Here is a 16,021-nt window from a genome sequence, read left to right on the forward strand (position 1 = left end):
GGGGAATAGGCACCTGCGTAGACAGTCACCTCGAGGGCAGTGCCATGTAAACATGTGTGTCTATAAATGCTTACTATGCATGTGTTCCAGAGCTCACGCATTCATTCGGCAAACATGTAGTGAACACCTACTTGCTTCTAGACTCTGCATTCATCTCCCGTAATTGTCCATCTTTCTAAAGTTTACACAGCGTTCACAGCGGAAGCTGTGCCTTGGGATTGGTGGTTATGACCAGGCACTCACCCATTCCACCTGATAGATGGATGGCTTTTGGGCCTGCCCCTTCACTGAGATCTGTTTCTTTGTTTAACTTTGTGTGTATGTTTTTGGAATATAACACACATAAGGAAAAATTGCTTAAACCAAAAATACACAAGACAATGAATTTTTTTAAAAAATTTATTTATTTTTGGCTGCATTGAGTCTGCTGCTGTGCGCGGGCTTTCCCTAGTTGCGAGGAGCGGGGGCTACACTTCGTCATGGTGTGAGGGCTTCTCATTGCAGTGGCTTTTCTTGTTGCAGAGCATAGGCTCTAGGCACGCAGGCTTCTGTAGTTGTGGCACGCAGGCTCAGTAGCTGTGGCTCGTGGGCTCTAGAGCACAGGCTCAGTAGTTGTGGTGCATGGGCTTAGTTGCTCCGTGGCATGTGGGATCCTCCCAGACCAAGGCTCAAACCATGTCCCCTGCATTGGCAGGTGGATTCTTAACCACCGCGCCACCAGGGAAGTCCCAAGACAATGAATTTTTTATCCCTGGTAACCACTGGTGAGGTCAAGGTGTATGGACTATGGTTTCATGGGTGTATCTTCTGCCCCTCCTGAGACTGGTCTGTGTGGCACTCCTGCTATCATCAGTGTCTGTGTCACAGTCATCTGGTGCACTGGGCATGTGGATTTTTGCTGGGGAAGGTGGCAGAGTGGCCTCAGAGGGCAGCTTCTGGGAAGAGATGGTGCCTGAATCAGGCCCTGAGGCAGGGTGAGGTATGAAGGTGCAAAGGAGGACTTTTGGAGAGGGACTCAGGCTGGGACCGCATGGGGAATTAGCACTCCTTCCCCAGTAGTCCCTGCGGTAGCTGCCTGATGGCTGGGGTCATATACACCTCTAGAGTTCAAGTCTAAGGCCATTAGTGCGCTCCAATCCAGGAACTAGACAGGTGTGGAAGGGAGGGCACTGGACACTGGGGGGAGGGGCAAGAGAGAGAACTTCTGGCCCTGGGACTTGGGGTTGTCGTTATGTTACCCTGGGGATTGACCATCTGGAGACACATCCTTCCTGCTATTGATGCTTCCCCTCTGGGAAGAAGCTCACAGCCTTGGAAGTTGGGCCATGGGCCACATGTTCACTCCTGCAAAGCCCTGTCAAGACTCAGACCTCCTTGCTCCCAGAGGCTGGAATGCCGAGGCCTCAGCCAGAGTGTCCCCCATGCCACCCACTTTCCCCTCTGTCCTGGCCCTGGACAGACCTTTCTCTGCACAGTTGAAGAAACGGTTTCAATAGGCATCATCAGGGAGCAGAGCCCAGTGTCCCAACCATGCCTGGCCCACGGGTGGCACTCAAGTCTAAGATGTGTCTACTTCCCTGATCTCTGGATCCTCAGGAGGCCAGTGAGGCAGGACTGAGGCGGCTGTTATCCCGCTTAAATACTAAGGGAAGGAACCGGCGGAGATGCTCATCAGGGAGGAGCTTGAGGGGAGGCCTTCTGACTCTGACCTCTTTTGACTAAGCCTCCATGGGTAGAATTGCCTTTCTCTCTGAGGACACATGTCTGTGGGAGCTCTGGAGCCAGAGGGAAGGAGGAGGTTCCATGTGAGAGGGGAGCTGGGACCAGTGGGCACCAAAGATGAATTCCACATAATCCTACTCACTCGCAAAACAAACCCCGCTGCCTCCTAGGATCCAGAGATTGTGTGCATGTGTGTGAGCAGAGCGTGGAGTGTACGAGGGGCACATATAGGTGAGGCTGCCCAGGGGTGACTGTCTATGTATGTGTCCTCGGGGGTGTGCATAGGAGTGTGGACACAGCTGGGGTCCTTCTTACGGCATGGAGCGAACAGGGTCTCTTCTTAGTCACTCTCTTCAGCTCCTGTAAAATCCTGTGGTTAGAGCTCACGTCCATGGCTGGCACCCAGAAGACAAAGTTCCCATCGTCCCACGCTCTGAGAGTGACCAGCCCGAGCCCTTCTGCACCACCTGACGCCAGGGGACCTGCCAAGCTTCCTGTCCAGGATGCTCCCAGCTAACTCTCCTGCCCTGCCCCCGGTCAGGCACGGTGTGTCCTCCTGGCCCCTTCTTGGAGCAGAGTGAACTAGCCCTGTGACCTAGGAATGGGGAGGGGACTGGGCCAAAGGTCCCGGCTGCAGGCAGCAGCTGGGAGAGATGTCCCCTTCAGGAGGCACATGGTGGCATCACAGCACAGCACAAGGCTGTGGGGGGGTCTCCTCTGGCATCCGGGGCCCTGGGTCAGGAAGGGCAGGGGTGGGACGGGAGGAGGACTTGTGTGCAGAAGCAGCAAGAGAGCAGGGCTGGGTGCAGAGAAGCTGGTGGAAGAGTGCAAGGGTCCTGGCACTGGTCAGGGCCCAGGGTCAGGAGGACCAGTCCCCCCGAGGTCTCCAGGAGTGCCAGGGTTGAAGAAGCCCGTTCTTCCTCAGGGGCTGGGCAGACATGCTGGGGACTGCAAGGGGCTGTCCTGTGGGGGAGGTGCACGGGCTGGTCCTCTGCTCCAGGTCTGACATCCTCTCCCAGCAGCCAAGGCCCGTGCCCAGCTGGTCCTCCCAGACCCTCCTGCACAGCCGCCCGCTCGGGCCTCTGAGGAGCCTGCAGGCCCTGAGTGTGAGGAAGGGCTGCCGGGGGCTGGTGACATGGCCAGGCTGGGCTCTTCTCCAATCTCATTTGGGGTGAAGGATTGGGTTCCTGAGGCCCTTGTGCTGGGCCAAGTCTGTAAGGCTTCTTTGCTCAGGGCAGGATGGGCTCTGGCTGGGCCCCTCTAAGGATGTAGCGAGGAAGCTACCACACAACAGCAGGGAGGCTCCTTCCCCGACAGGTGCCCGGGGTGAGCTTCTTCCCTCTGAGCCTTTGGAGACGAGCCCTTTCTCCTGACTCAGCTGCCGTGGGAGCCTCAGGTGACAGGCGGGTTCTGGGGTGTGAGGGACCCCAGAGTGTGAGGCTGCAGGGGCGCTGGGACACGCTTGTCCTGCTGGGGTCCTGGGCCCACAGACCAGGGGTCATGTCCCCTCCTCGTCTCCTCTGCCTTCCCTCCCCTTCTCTCTCTCTTCCATTCCATCCAGCTCCTTTCAAGGGAAGACACACACACTCCATATGACATTGTGAATTTATCCAGGGAGTGGGAAAGAGGGGAAGCCAGGTGAGTGACAAATGGGCAGACCCATAAGACACGGGAGTGATCGGGGGCCCAAGGCGATGGTAGTCACACAGGACTTAGCAGCTACAGTAACGGCTGCCCAGGGTGTCGGTGTCCTAATCCCCGGAACTCAGAGCAAGCCTGTTTTATCTGAGTGGGCCTGTGTAATCGCAAAGGTCTTATGAAAGAGAAGGAGATGTGAAGACAGAAGCAGGGGAACATTTGAAGAAGCTGCTGGATTTGAATATGGAGGAGGGCCCAGGAGCCAAGGAATGCAAGGATTGCAGCTCTAGATGTGGGAAAAGGCAAAGAGAGGGGTCCTCTCCTAGATCCCTGCACAGGGGACCCTGCCAACATCTTGGCTGTGTCCAGGGAAACCCACTTCCGGCTTCTGACTCCAGAGCTGTCAGAGAATAACTCTGTGTTGTTCGAAGTCCAAAAGGCTGTGGCCAATTATTTTAGCAGCAAAAGGAAGTGAATTCAGGGACAGACAGGCAGGCAGAAGGTGCAAGAGACAAGGAGAGAGTAGACAGACTGGAGGAGGGCAGGCGATCAGGGTTTAGGTGGACAGTCAGAGACACAGGTGGGTCAGAGACAGATGGAGAGATAAGCAGATAGGGAGCCTGGAGAAAGGTGAGAGGAGGAGGGCAGAACGTTTGATGGGCAGGAGGCAGGAGATGAGGTAAGCCGGCAGGTGGGCAAAGAGAAGCAGGAAGTGGGCACAGAGGCAAGGACGGGAGAGAGTGACAGCGAGAAAAGTTGGTAGGCAGGGGCCCTCAGAGCTCGTCCTTGTCCCCAACAAGGATTACAGGAGCTTCCTGAGCTGCAAGTGGATCCCATTCTTGGGCTTCAGCACAACTTTTGGAATGGGAACAGGGACCCTGGAGGGATCCGGTGCCAGCTCAAAGCGAAGCAAGGTCAGGGCCACGGCCACCTTCATCTCATTCATGGCAAACTGCTTCCCGATGCAGTTCCTGGGTCAGGGAGGGAGAAGGAAGTGAGCAGAGGCTTCTAACCCCTGCCGGGCACAGGGCATTCAGGGCTCTCCTCCACGTGTCCCAGCCCCGATCCCTTCCTTACAGGTCACACTGAACATGCCGCCCAAGCCTCGGTCCACCCTCTCCCCCTGACCTTTACAAAGCCCACCTCTCTCCAGGACTAGCTCCTAACTTCTACTTCTGCTCTCAGCAGGAGCAAGTCCTGTTGGGGAGGGTCGGCGCTCTAAGCCGCAGGGTCAAGTCACGTGAATCAGTAAATGTGAATTAGTACTTTGTTCACTTGTCCACAGGCAGTTTCTGGTTTCAGGCCAGGCCAGGGCACTGCAGGGGGGTGTGGCACACTCTCGGGCCCTCACCACCCATGGCAGACAAGCAGGGGCCCCAGTCCCCAGACAGGACAGGACAGAGTTGTGTAAGGAAGTGAGGTTGGCAACAGGGAGGCTTCCTGGAGGGGCCACGGGTTAGCGACCCTCGACCTGCTGGACCACTTGCCTCCCAGTTAATGCTCCGGCCTCCTATCTCCCCTCAGCCCCTCAGTCAACCCGGCCCTGGAGCCTTCCCATTCTGCTCCAGCAAGGCCCCTCCTCCCATCCCGTGGGCTCCTCACAGGCCTTTTCAGTCTCCTTGCCTCCCCTCTCTCTACTGAAGCCCCAGCAGCTCGGGGCCTGCTGTGCCCTCCATCACAGGGAGGACATGTCGCAGAGCCGCAGCTGGCGTCACAGCCCTCTCTGGGCTGCTCCTCACTCACCTCACACCTGTCCAGCTCCTCTTCCTCACTCAGCTCCTGTTGAGGTCCCCTCCCCCCGCCTCTGCCGGCCACCTGCTCAAGACTCAGTTTAGTGACCGCCTGACCTCCCTCCTCTGCCGCCTGCACCTCTTTCTCCCACATCCCCAAGCAGCTTTAGTGTTAACTCAAGGACACACCACCGTCCCGTGACCAGGACCGTGCCAGAAACATGGAACATTCCACAATCTGCCCAGTGAATGAATGAATGAGTGAAAGAGTGGATGAATGCATGATGTCTGTCTTGTAAGGCAAACGTACTGACCACTAAACTATGGAAACGTCACATGTCTGTCTTGAATAGCTGTAGTTGTTTCTTGACTGTGAACTCTTGGAGCAAGGAAAGTTCCTTTTGTCTCTGTGTTCCCATCTTGTAATATATGACTTGGCACACAGAGGCCGGCTTAATAAATAGCTTTCTATTTGAACAAAGTTAATTGAATAGAAAAAAAAGGGCTGGAGTAAAATTAAATATTAATTCTGACCTAGGAATTGAGTTGCCAGGTACCCCCTGTCCTCTAGTGGCAGCCGCATGACCTGCAGCCAATGTCTACAAGGAAGAACAGGACCCTGGCACAGACCAAATCCTAGAGCAAATTCTGGGAGCGTGTTGCGTCAAGCCTGTTCTGTGAAGGTTGATTCACCAACTGAAAATTTCACAGAATTATAGACTCAGAAAAAACTTGGATTACTAAGTAGTTCCAAAGTTATGGAAGTTACTATTTCAGGGGGGATATGTAGCCGTTGAAGATTTTCACAGCAGTCATTTTGGAGTGTATCATCCAGCTTAACAGCTATTTCATGTGTGCTTTATATTTTACACGGCAGGAACTTCTCAAATGCATGTGTCAAACACAAAATAGTGAGTTTTCTCTCAAAAGCACTTGATTGCCTTCAATTTCATCCTTTTCTGCCAAAGTTAGACTCTGTAGATTCTGGGACTATGGTATATAGTCCCCGCTACATATATAGAATTTTGGCAACCAGAAAAGGTGTCATGTTTATATGAATATGCAGTCACAACTGTTGGGTTTGACTACAGAAATAGAGAAGACACACATGGCTATGTAACTTTCTTCAAACGGCAACTGTAAGTGATCACATACATGATTTGAAGCCTCAGGACAAGAAAAGCAGCTGGAAATCTAAATCCATGCAAACACGACTGCTGATACAGTGAGAGGTGGATTGGTGAATTAAGTAGAAAAGGCAGTGGGCTGGACTAGGAATGTGTGAAGAGAGAAAACCATCTTTAAAGATGACTAATAATTGTGGAAAGCAAACATCTGAAGTTTACCTTTCATGGAAAATTCTAATGCTGAAAAGTCATACTCCTAAAGTGAGGAAAAGCCTGGAATACTTTGGAGTGGCCATGACCATGGAAGTGTGGCTGGTCATTGCGGAAGTCAGGAGGTCAAGGTCTCTGTGGCGTGCCCTGAAGGCCTTCATGTATATGGGGACACACGCCTCCTTCCCAAAACGCCAACATACAGGGACATAACTGCATACACCACACATGAATGTAGACAGTCACACACATCAGGTAGCACCATGACACCCAGATGCCCCAGGTACAGAAGGCCTCACCTGGATCCTCCTGAGAAGGGCAGGAAAGCATGGCTGTGTTGAGAAGAACCCGGTGCAAACCGGGATGGGTCAAACACCTGCAGAGAGAGCACCAGGGCCAGGGCAGGTGAGGTCAAACTCCTTGCACCAATCCACCAGGGGACAAGAATCCCCGAGGGGGAGCAGGGGAGGCGCTGGTCTGGAGAGAGCATCCCATCCCCTCCTCCATCATACCTCTGGGTTCGGCCACAGCTTCGGATTGTGGTGAAGCCCATAAAAGGAGAGGGAGAGCGGGATTCCTGTGAGGCAGGGAGGAGAGAAGGAAGACTGATGGTACCCGTGGCAACAGGGGCAATGTGCCGGCACAAAAGGTCTGGGAGCCACCATGAGAGCTACCCTCCATCACTCTGAATGAAATGATGCTATTGCAAGAGAGGTGGGCTGGAGGCGATGAAGCACAGGAGCACAGATTAGGAGTAGGTAACCATGGCCCAGGACTGAGAAGGAAAAGAATTGGAGGCTTACATTTAGGAGCAACTCAAGTGACAACTCTCATTTATCAAGGGCCATCATGAGCTCTCGGGGAATGTGCATTAACTCATTTAATCCTCATGGCAGGCCTCAAGGAAGGCACTCATATCCCCATGTGCAGATGACTCACCTAAGCTTCTGAGAGATTAAGGGACGTGACCATAATCCCACAGTTAGGAGGTGGCAGGGCTGGGATTCAGACCCACTGGGAGGTGAGCCAGTGGGTGGCCTCTAATAATGGCAGGGCTCTCACACCTGAGCATCAGCTGCTCTCTGCCGTCCACCTGAGGGCTCCCCAGAGACTGGACCATCTGACCCATGACAGTGGATTCTCTGAGCTCCCTCATTTACATAGACCCCTTATGGAAAGAACCACGTCTCCACCTGCTTCTCTCTTAAGCCTTGATGTCTCAAGGAATTAGAATTTTCGGGCTCTATTACAAGACCACCTTCAGGGGCTAGCATTTGTTTACTGAGCTTTTGCTGTGTTCAAGTTCTATGTCAAGCATTTTACAAAACTTGTCCAAACTACAGAGCAAATCTTAATTATCTTAAGGTGGAAACGAGTCAGAGCATCCCAGAACTGGGAAAGCACATGTGTATTTCTGATCTCCCGTGTGGTCTTGCAGAGTGCTTAGGTTAGTGGGTGTGGCGAAGCTCATACCTGCAGGTAAGGAGCGTCCATCAGGGAAGGTGATGGGCTTGCTCAGATCTCTGAAAATGAACGGCACTGGTGGATAGAGTCGTAGTGCCTCCTTGATGCACATGGTGGTGTAGGGCATCTGTTCCAGGTGGTCCCTGAAAGGAAGCCCATTTGAGAGCGGCAGAGCCAGACAATCAGGGGTTCTCCACTAGCTGAGGGGCAAGGTTCTCCCATCTGTTGGGCACTCACCAGGTGATGGAGGCGCCATCCCCCAGGAGACTCTGGATCTCTTCCCGGCACCTCTGCTGATGCTCAGGGTGGGAGGCCAGAGCATAGAGGGTCCAGGAGATGCCAGTGGCTGTTGTGTCGTGACCCTCAAACATGAACGTATCCACTTCGGCACGGAGGTCCACGTCAGACAAGCTGCTCCCATTCTCCATCTGCGGAGGCGGGGAGAGTGCAGGGTTTGCCCTTCCTCTGTGCTTCTGGGCAAAGCCTTAGACCTCTCCTGCCCACACTCACTCTGGCAAAGAGGAGGATGTCCAGGAAATCCAAGTGCCTCTTGCTCCTCACCTTCTCCAGCTCTCCCTCCTTCTGCAGGTGAGCTTTCCTCAGCTTGATCACTGCATCTGTCCCAGAACAGTGGTTCCCAAACAGAGCTGAGGGCTCCTGGGGGCTCAGATGCACCACCCACCGTACCCCTATCTGCCCCTCAGGCCCAATCTGGGTACCAGGTGGATGAGGACGAGGGTGGGAATGGGTGCACATGTCAGGGCAGAGAGCTCCAGCATCGTCTGATCCAGGTCGGGAATCCCGTCAATAACACAGCCCATGGAGGCTCTGCCTGAATGCTGCTGGGAGGGGGTCTCATTCCACCGTCACCAACGTGGTGACACCTGTATCTCCCTGCACCTCACCTGACACCCTGACGTCTCGGTTCCCAACCCCTGCACCAGGGAAGTACCCAGCGTGGGTGTGTGCCAGCTCCTGAAAGGGAAGCAGGAGTCTGGGCTCTGCCTGAGGGGTCAAGGCCAGGCCCTTTTACATGTGCATGATGGGGGTGGGTGGGCAGGAGCAGCCCAGAAGAATCAGAAGAACCTGTGTGTTGATGGGTGAGCTGGCAGGCCCGGTGGCTCCAGCGGCCTTCAGGGGTCAGCCTGTAGATGAAGTCGTTCTGGTAGAAGAGATTCCTCACCCGGGAAAAACTCAGATTGCTGAGGTCCTTGATGGCCTGGATGTAGGACTGGATGTTCCTGAAGGGAGAGGATGCAGAGGAGACTGGAGTGGAGGGAGCCTCTGACCTGGAGATGGAGTGGGGCTCCGGGTGGGGATTCCTCAGTCAGCGGGGACAGGCAGCACTGAGGCTTTGTCATTTCTGCCTTACAGCCTGGGAGACCCTCTGTCCTTTCCAAGTGGCCTGAGCAGCCAGGCTTCTCCCTGTGCAGGAATCAGGGCCTGTGACTGAGTCAAGGTTGGTCTGGGTGGGATTTGGCTCTGGCCCATGGCTCTGTGCAGAATGTTGCTTTCTGTGCTGATAAGCATCCGCGCTGCCCTAACTGCCTCTCAGGTAAGTCCTCCCCAGCTGGTGAGAACAAGGATCCTGCCATTGAAAGGTTGTCACTGACCTGTCTGTCTGGATGCTTCCCTGGTGGCTGAAGGCGCACTTCATGATGGTGTCCAGGGCCATCAAGGAGACGTGTCCAAGGACCTCCAGATGTGAGTCCAGGCTGACGAGCTCCTCCCACTTGTCCTGTGGTGGGAGGGGGACATTGACCCTGCTCTGCTCCCCCAGAAGGCCTGTGCTGACAAGGCCAGGCTCTCTCTCCTTCTCTCTAAATCTTTGGATGAGATTTCCTCACTTTCTAAGCAGATGTGTTTTAGCAATTTAAGACTGTATCACACACGTGTAATGTGACGCCTATTTTCTCAGAATCTTTTATTATATAGTTAATCATGTTCTCTCATAATATTCTGTATTACTTCCAAATTTTAGGAGCAATGTTTGATGATAACCACCTTGTGGGAGGCCAGAAAGCATAGTTTCTCAGGAAACAAACGTGGAGTCTTTTGTGTCCGGAGACTGGAACTGGACAGGTGATGTCCAACACTAGTATGCAAATATTTCAAGGCAAGGAAAAGCTTATGGGGCTCTATTGGGGCTCCTAGGAAGGGACATGAGGTACTTCAATTCATTTTATTCATTCAATGTTAGCTGAGACCAGGTGGTGCCCAGTCCGGATAGGAGGTGATGCTTGTGAAGACCCAGCTCTCTGAGTGTAGACCTGGCCTCATTTCCTCCCATGAGTGGCTCAATTCCATGCAGAGGCCCTGGACTCCATGCCAGTGCCTATCTGAGTGACATCCTGGGATGCCCACTCTGCCACTGAAGCTGCCATTGTCCAGGGAAGCCAGGGGCAGTTTGCACTGCTGTCCAGGGGAATGACCCTTGCTCTTTCCTTTGTGTTGAAGATGTGGAGATGAGAGGAGAGTGGACCCTGAATACACCATGGCCCTGCTTCCCTTTGCCTCGGATACAAGCTGGTGCTGGGGTACCCCTCTGTCCCATCCGGTTTGGGTGAGCACTGTCTCAGAGTACGTTCTGAATGCATCATTCTGGAGGCTGTGTCTGATGGATGCCTTAGGGACACAAGTGTCTGAGAGTGGACTTTGTCAGCTGTGCTGGATGAGAGTGGGTCCAGGCGACAAAGGATGGACTCACCAGCATCACTCGGACAGAGTCGGCCATGAGACCTACGTAGGGCTTCAGGATGTCATAGTGGAAGGCTGGGGTCAGCATCCGCCGGTGCTGGAACCACGTCTGCCCCTCCAACACGAGCAAACCATTCCCTGGGCCACAGATGGGTGTGTGTGTGGGCCGGAGAGACTGGACCAGAGGGATGACTGGGCACAACTTGGGAGGAACCAAGGGTGTCAGAAAAAGACACATCATGCGCAAAGGTAGGAAAGGCCAGTACAGTTCAGGAATGTGAATTTCCAAAATGGCTGGTCCATAGGATGTGATTATGACAGCTGTGAGACAGAGGCTGAAAAAGAGTAGGGGTGCAGGTGATAGAAGAATGAATAATCAGGCTGAGAATATCGCAGAGGACTGAGAAGTGATGAAGAAGAGGCTGAGCTTCAGGAGGGCTGTCAGCACCATTACAAAGGGTGAGAGTTTTACTGGAAGGGGAGAAATGAGGCTTGACTGAGAGATGAGGGTGGTGACAGGGTGCCTGGCACCTGTTGTTCTCCATTAACCAAAGAGGTAGCTCTTGGTAAACCTAACTGGTGGGTGGACTGCAGTTGTATTTAAATGTACTTACCAATCCAGGGAATCAGCAATCTGTAGGAATCATGAGACTTTGGGTCTGAAAGGTAAGGAAGGAAAGTGGAGGGCACCAAACAAGACAGGCAGCCCCCAGAGCAGCTGTGGTACCTTCCATTCCTGATGCTTGCCAGCTGGCAGTCTGTCTCAAGCCACCTCCCTCTCGCTTCCCATCCCTGACTCTCTCTGTCCTGATGGTCACTGTGGGCCCAGGAAGGCAGACTCAGTGTCCCAGCAGCAGAACACCCACAGGACTAAGATGGTGAATCAGCAAGAAAGATAGGCTCTGCTCAGTGCCACAGAGTAAGACAGAAGCCTGTGGTTTTCCTACAGTTTGTGGTGGTTTGGCCATTTCATGACCCAGGACAGGCAACAGTGAGAGGTGCCAAACCTAAATCAGTGTGGACAGGGAATTGTCTTCCAGACCTGGGATCATCTCAATTGGGTTAAAACAAGAAAGAAAGTAAGACAGAAAAGAGAAGTCAGCCCCACCCAGGTGTTTAAGCATTCACTATAAGTGAATAATGTTGGCCTTAGTCTGGCTTGTGGGCTGCAAGGATGGCTGGTGGAGAGTCAGGTGTTGATGGCTGAAGTGCCAGTTTCTTCTGGAATTTCACAGATCCAGGGGCATGTACCCAAGGGGAAGATTTTCTCCCGCTGGGATGTGGGTTTCCCTCTCACCTGATCTCCCCAGGACCACCTTCATGTAGTCAGGGTCATAGATCAACACCAGGGCTTTCGTCCCCCACAGCCAGCGAGCACAGGCACTTGGGTATTTCTCTACCCTTTTCAGTAGGGGTCGCAGCTCGGTCTCCTCTTGGAACTGTCACCAAGGGAAAGGTAAATCAATAAAACCCTTCTCTGTGTTCCAGTGCTGGAGTGGGGATGAAGGGCAGGATGGGTACAGGGAGATCGTTCTTGATCGATCAGCAGAACTAGGAATTTGGAACTATTTCTTATGACCTGGGCTCTGGTCCAGACCTTGCTGGCTGTCCAGCTTTGTCCTAAGACCAGATTCTGTCCCCTTGTCGGGTAGATTTATGGGCCACCACTACAAACTGCCTACAGAAACTTCCATCAGGGATTGACTCCCTGGTGTACAAAACTTTTGAAGTCATTCGTGCAATATTTGCATGAGCAATTTATGCTAATTCGTATCACTTGGTAAGTAGTTTTGTCATATAATTTTGTTTATTTAGAGAATAAAATAGATTATATTAAAAAAATTAAATTTATATATTAATTTCATTTTGCCATACTGGTTGTTATATATTTTCAATAGTATCCCAGCATACATATAAATGTTTGTTAATTTGAAAGTGTCGGATGTATATGGACAAGTGAGAAAAATTATATACTAAATTGTGTGTGTATCATATTATTTTACAAATTGAGTGTGTACACAGATTCTGGATGTATATATGAAAATGGTATTGAACTAAGGTTTTGATATGTGGATTATTTTATCTAATTTTCATTTACCAGTGTCCAGAAACTTGTGTGCACTTTCCACCGCCTAGAGGAATCTCTTGAAACTCCTCAGTGTGGACCACAAAGGCCCTTGCTTTCTGGCTTTACCTTCTCTATTCTTGCCTCCTGCCCGGCTGGCGAGTCCACAGGACCCATTGCTCTGCCTCCAAAGATGCTGCTGCCAATGGTCCTTGCACGGGCCCCACCTGCTCACACTTCTAGGCCTCTGCCCAGGTTCTTTCCTCTACCTGGTGTGCCCCTCCTCTTTGCCACAGAGCAACCGCCTCTCCTTAACCTTGGAGATCCAGCTTCGTTTTGTCACCTCTGGATTTCTCGTCAACATTTGGTCCTAGGCATGTTCCATGCAGTCACCTCGTCTTTAATTCAATGGCTTCTGTGTAACTCAAAGCAACCCTCCGCCACTTTAGTATCTAATCTCTGCCTGCATCCTTCTACCATCAGGACTCACCAGCTCTGAGGCAACTTGCCTACTGGAGGACGGGTTCCTTCACTGAGCACGTATTTACTGAGCATTTACTATGTGCCAGGCACTGGTTTAAGGCACTGAATTAGGATGCGGCTGTAGATGCTTGTCTGTTTGGAGCCTCCAGGAAGAGACAGCGAGATTGAGGACATGACAACCATAGGGCCTCATGAATGTGTGATGGAAGGAAGACCAAACCTCTGGGGAAGCCTTGGGGAAGGACCCTAACTCAGACCTGGACGTTAGAAAGCTCTTCGTCATGCATGTGCTCATTCATCGAGTCACCATTTACCAAGACGCTCTCGGGTTACAAAGATGAACCAGAGACGGGCTCTCCCAGAAGGAGCTCACAACTATGACACTGCAGACAAAACTAGCTGAATCCGGTTAGCACTGCCTTATGAGAAGGACAGCCGAGGGAAAAAGTGTTGTCCCCTCCGCTCCTGGGAGACCCAGAAAGACATCTTGGAGGAGGTGGCTTGGGGTTGGGCCTTGGTAGACAGGCATATGAGGGCCAAGATCATTCCAGGTAGAGGGCACATGGGAGCAGAGTCCCAGAGGCCAGAATGCCCAGGCAGGCGGGGAGGACGCTGAGTAACCTGGGGTGCAGGAGGTTAGGAAGGAGAGGGGAGAGAGGTACTGGGCCAGCCCACGTGGGGCTCGGGCTGTTTCCGGTTCCCGTCTTTGGCTCCACTCTACTCTAATCACGCTGCAGAGAAAGGGAGGCCTCAGCTCTCTGCAACCCCTGATTTTCTCCCAACGTTTGTTCAGTCCACAAACCCTTGATGAGCCCCTCTCCACGTGGCCCCTGACTTTGCTCTGAGCCCCCCGCCGCCCAGGCTAGCGCTGCCAGGGCTGGGTGGGCCGGTGCTGCCCCTCCCCAGCCTGCGAGCTGCTCCGTCCCTCCTTCCTGTCCCTCCACACATTGGGCTGACATCCCTCCGCGCAGGCTCTGTGCAGGGCGCTGGCGGTGAGGGGGATGTCACGCTCGGTCCCAAGAGCTCATAGTCCAGTGAGGGAGGACATCAGGCGGGCGACGTCACCCTGTGGATGGTGCAACTCAAACGCCAGTTCTCCTTACCTGGCACCATCCTGGGAACCTCGCTCATGGGTGCCAGCAACTTGTCAGTGTTTAAGCACTGAAATCAGGAGACTGGAAAATTCCTCATTCTTAACAAACCGAGCCACTTTGTCCCTACAGCTGACGTAACCCCCCACCCAGCAGGTGGGTCTCTTTTCCTGTCACCTGACACCTTCCTAGATTCCTGTCTGTCATCTCCACGGACAGTGAGCCCACAGGGCTGCATCCATCAGACTGATGTCTGTGCTCCCAGGCAAGCTCAGGGCCAGGCAGAGAGGATGGGATTGAGGGATGGGGCAGGGAAGCATCTAGAAGCCTGTTCTATGAGAACAGCTGAAGCTGCTCAGCCTGGAGGCGGGGCAGACTCAGGAAGGAACAGCCACTGTCCTCAAAGTGCAGGGCTGCTAGGACAGCCTGCAGATCCAACTAAGGAAGGAGCATCTGACAGACCCGAGGACACCAGCACAGGGTCCTGGGAGGGAGGGAGCTCCCTGGACTGGGATGAGGAGCCAAGACCTGAGAGGTAAGCTGGGTCCTTTGGTGAGGCCACGTACTCGTCCCACAGCAAGGCTTTGTCCCATGGGCTTGCTGACCAGGACCATGGTCTGAGAGCCCCGGCCCTCCCTGCCCTCCCACTCCCCCGTCCCACTCCATCCTACCTCCTGCATGTGCCCATAGAGCCAGTGGGAAGGAGGAGACGGGAACTGCTGGAGGGCTTGGAGCAGCCACTGTCTGTGCAGGTAGAGCTGTGCTGCCTTGAACAGAAGCAGAACCAGGCCCAGCAGGGAGACCACCTGCAGGAGCCCAGAGACACCGCCCAGGGCTCTGGTGGGGCTCAGCACAGAGACACTCATGGTGCAGTGGCTCCTGGATTGCTGACTGTCCCTGAAGGTGGCTGACCTCCCCTGAGCACCCAGCCTGGTCAGGGAGGCTTGCCCCGCCCACCTGGGGGAGGGTGAAGGTGAGGGCAGAGGTTAGACTTGGGCCTCCAGAGTTGATTTTTGTTTGTTTGTTTTTAATTTAAACCAATATCTCTTTTGTTACAAAATGTAAGTAATATAAAGAGAAGATAATATTTATAAATAGAAATGGGAGTTTGGGTTGTAGCAGGATCCTGCAAACTATCACGTGCTTACATTTTTAAAGACTTATACAAATGGAAATAAAACAGAAAAATGAATGTTTTTTAAAACTTCCTTGAATAACGCATCACTGTGATATCTTGTTTAACACTGTGATATTGTACAGAACCAGAGTTTAAGTCTGTAGTATCATCTAGCCGTGGACTACCCTGCATGACCACATGAATCATTTTCATTTGTCCAATGCAACTGAAAATTCCATCTCCCCCGCTTTTTTTTAAACTAACCAGTAAGTTAATGAACACTGAGGGTATGGATGCTTAATATTTTCTTAAGTTTGCAGTGATATGTCTGTGTCAATACCCCTGCCTTCCTTCTTAAGAAATGAGAGAATACAAATTTGAAATGTAGTAAAAGATGGCTACTACTGAAATATGATAGTCTTAGTTTTAAAAAAGGTTTAGGATTATGTACTTAATATTTAAATAAATTTTATTCAGATCTCTTGCTTTAGTCACCTTTTGAGGCTTAAAGATTCTTAAAGCAAGATTCCTTTCAGAGTCATTGTTTTCACCTTGCTATTTATTAATTATTGACTTAATCTGTGTTTTTCTGCATCTCCCATTCTTTCTCTCTGTACGATCATGCCTTCATCTCTCAGCAAATGTTTATGGAGGCTCTACCTCGTACCAGACACTTT

The 16,021-nt window shown here is 52.4% G+C and overlaps 1 protein-coding gene across 2 annotated transcripts; it reads right to left on the minus strand.

The window, feature by feature from the left end:
- Window positions 1-3,309: 3,309 nt before the first annotated feature.
- Window positions 3,310-15,093, minus strand: LOC132365313 (taurochenodeoxycholic 6 alpha-hydroxylase-like). Of its 2 annotated transcripts, none has more exons than XM_059922038.1 (12): window positions 14,899-15,093; window positions 11,886-12,027; window positions 11,203-11,247; window positions 10,599-10,726; window positions 9,505-9,629; window positions 8,978-9,036; window positions 8,402-8,508; window positions 8,129-8,319; window positions 7,901-8,034; window positions 6,940-7,004; window positions 6,727-6,803; window positions 3,310-4,331 (listed from the first exon to the last, which is right to left on the minus strand). In XM_059922038.1, exons 1-12 carry the CDS (start codon window positions 15,091-15,093, stop codon window positions 4,163-4,165), a joined length of 1,437 nt encoding a protein of 478 aa, XP_059778021.1. In that variant the 3' UTR covers window positions 3,310-4,162. The 2 variants fall into 2 exon arrangements, with proteins under 2 accessions (XP_059778021.1, XP_059778014.1); XM_059922031.1 differs by having other exon boundaries at window positions 8,978-9,132.
- Window positions 15,094-16,021: the final 928 nt, after the last annotated feature.

This window comes from Balaenoptera ricei, chromosome 1 (genome assembly GCF_028023285.1).
Source record: "Balaenoptera ricei isolate mBalRic1 chromosome 1, mBalRic1.hap2, whole genome shotgun sequence".
In the NCBI taxonomy this organism is placed as follows: domain Eukaryota; kingdom Metazoa; phylum Chordata; class Mammalia; order Artiodactyla; family Balaenopteridae; genus Balaenoptera; species Balaenoptera ricei.

Excerpts from the sequence above, each read along its gene's own strand:
- LOC132365313 (XM_059922031.1), bottom strand. The coding sequence starts at position 15,093 with ATGAGTGTCTCTGTGCTGAGCCCCACCAGAGCCCTGGGCGGTGTCTCT. Across the intron at positions 12,028-14,898 it reads TCTATGGGCACATGCAGGAG|TTCCAAGAGGAGACCGAGCT; the intron begins GTAGGATGGAGT and ends CCTTGGTGACAG. Across the intron at positions 4,332-6,726 it reads CCCTTCTCAGGAGGATCCAG|GAACTGCATCGGGAAGCAGT; the intron begins GTGAGGCCTTCT and ends TCCCTGACCCAG.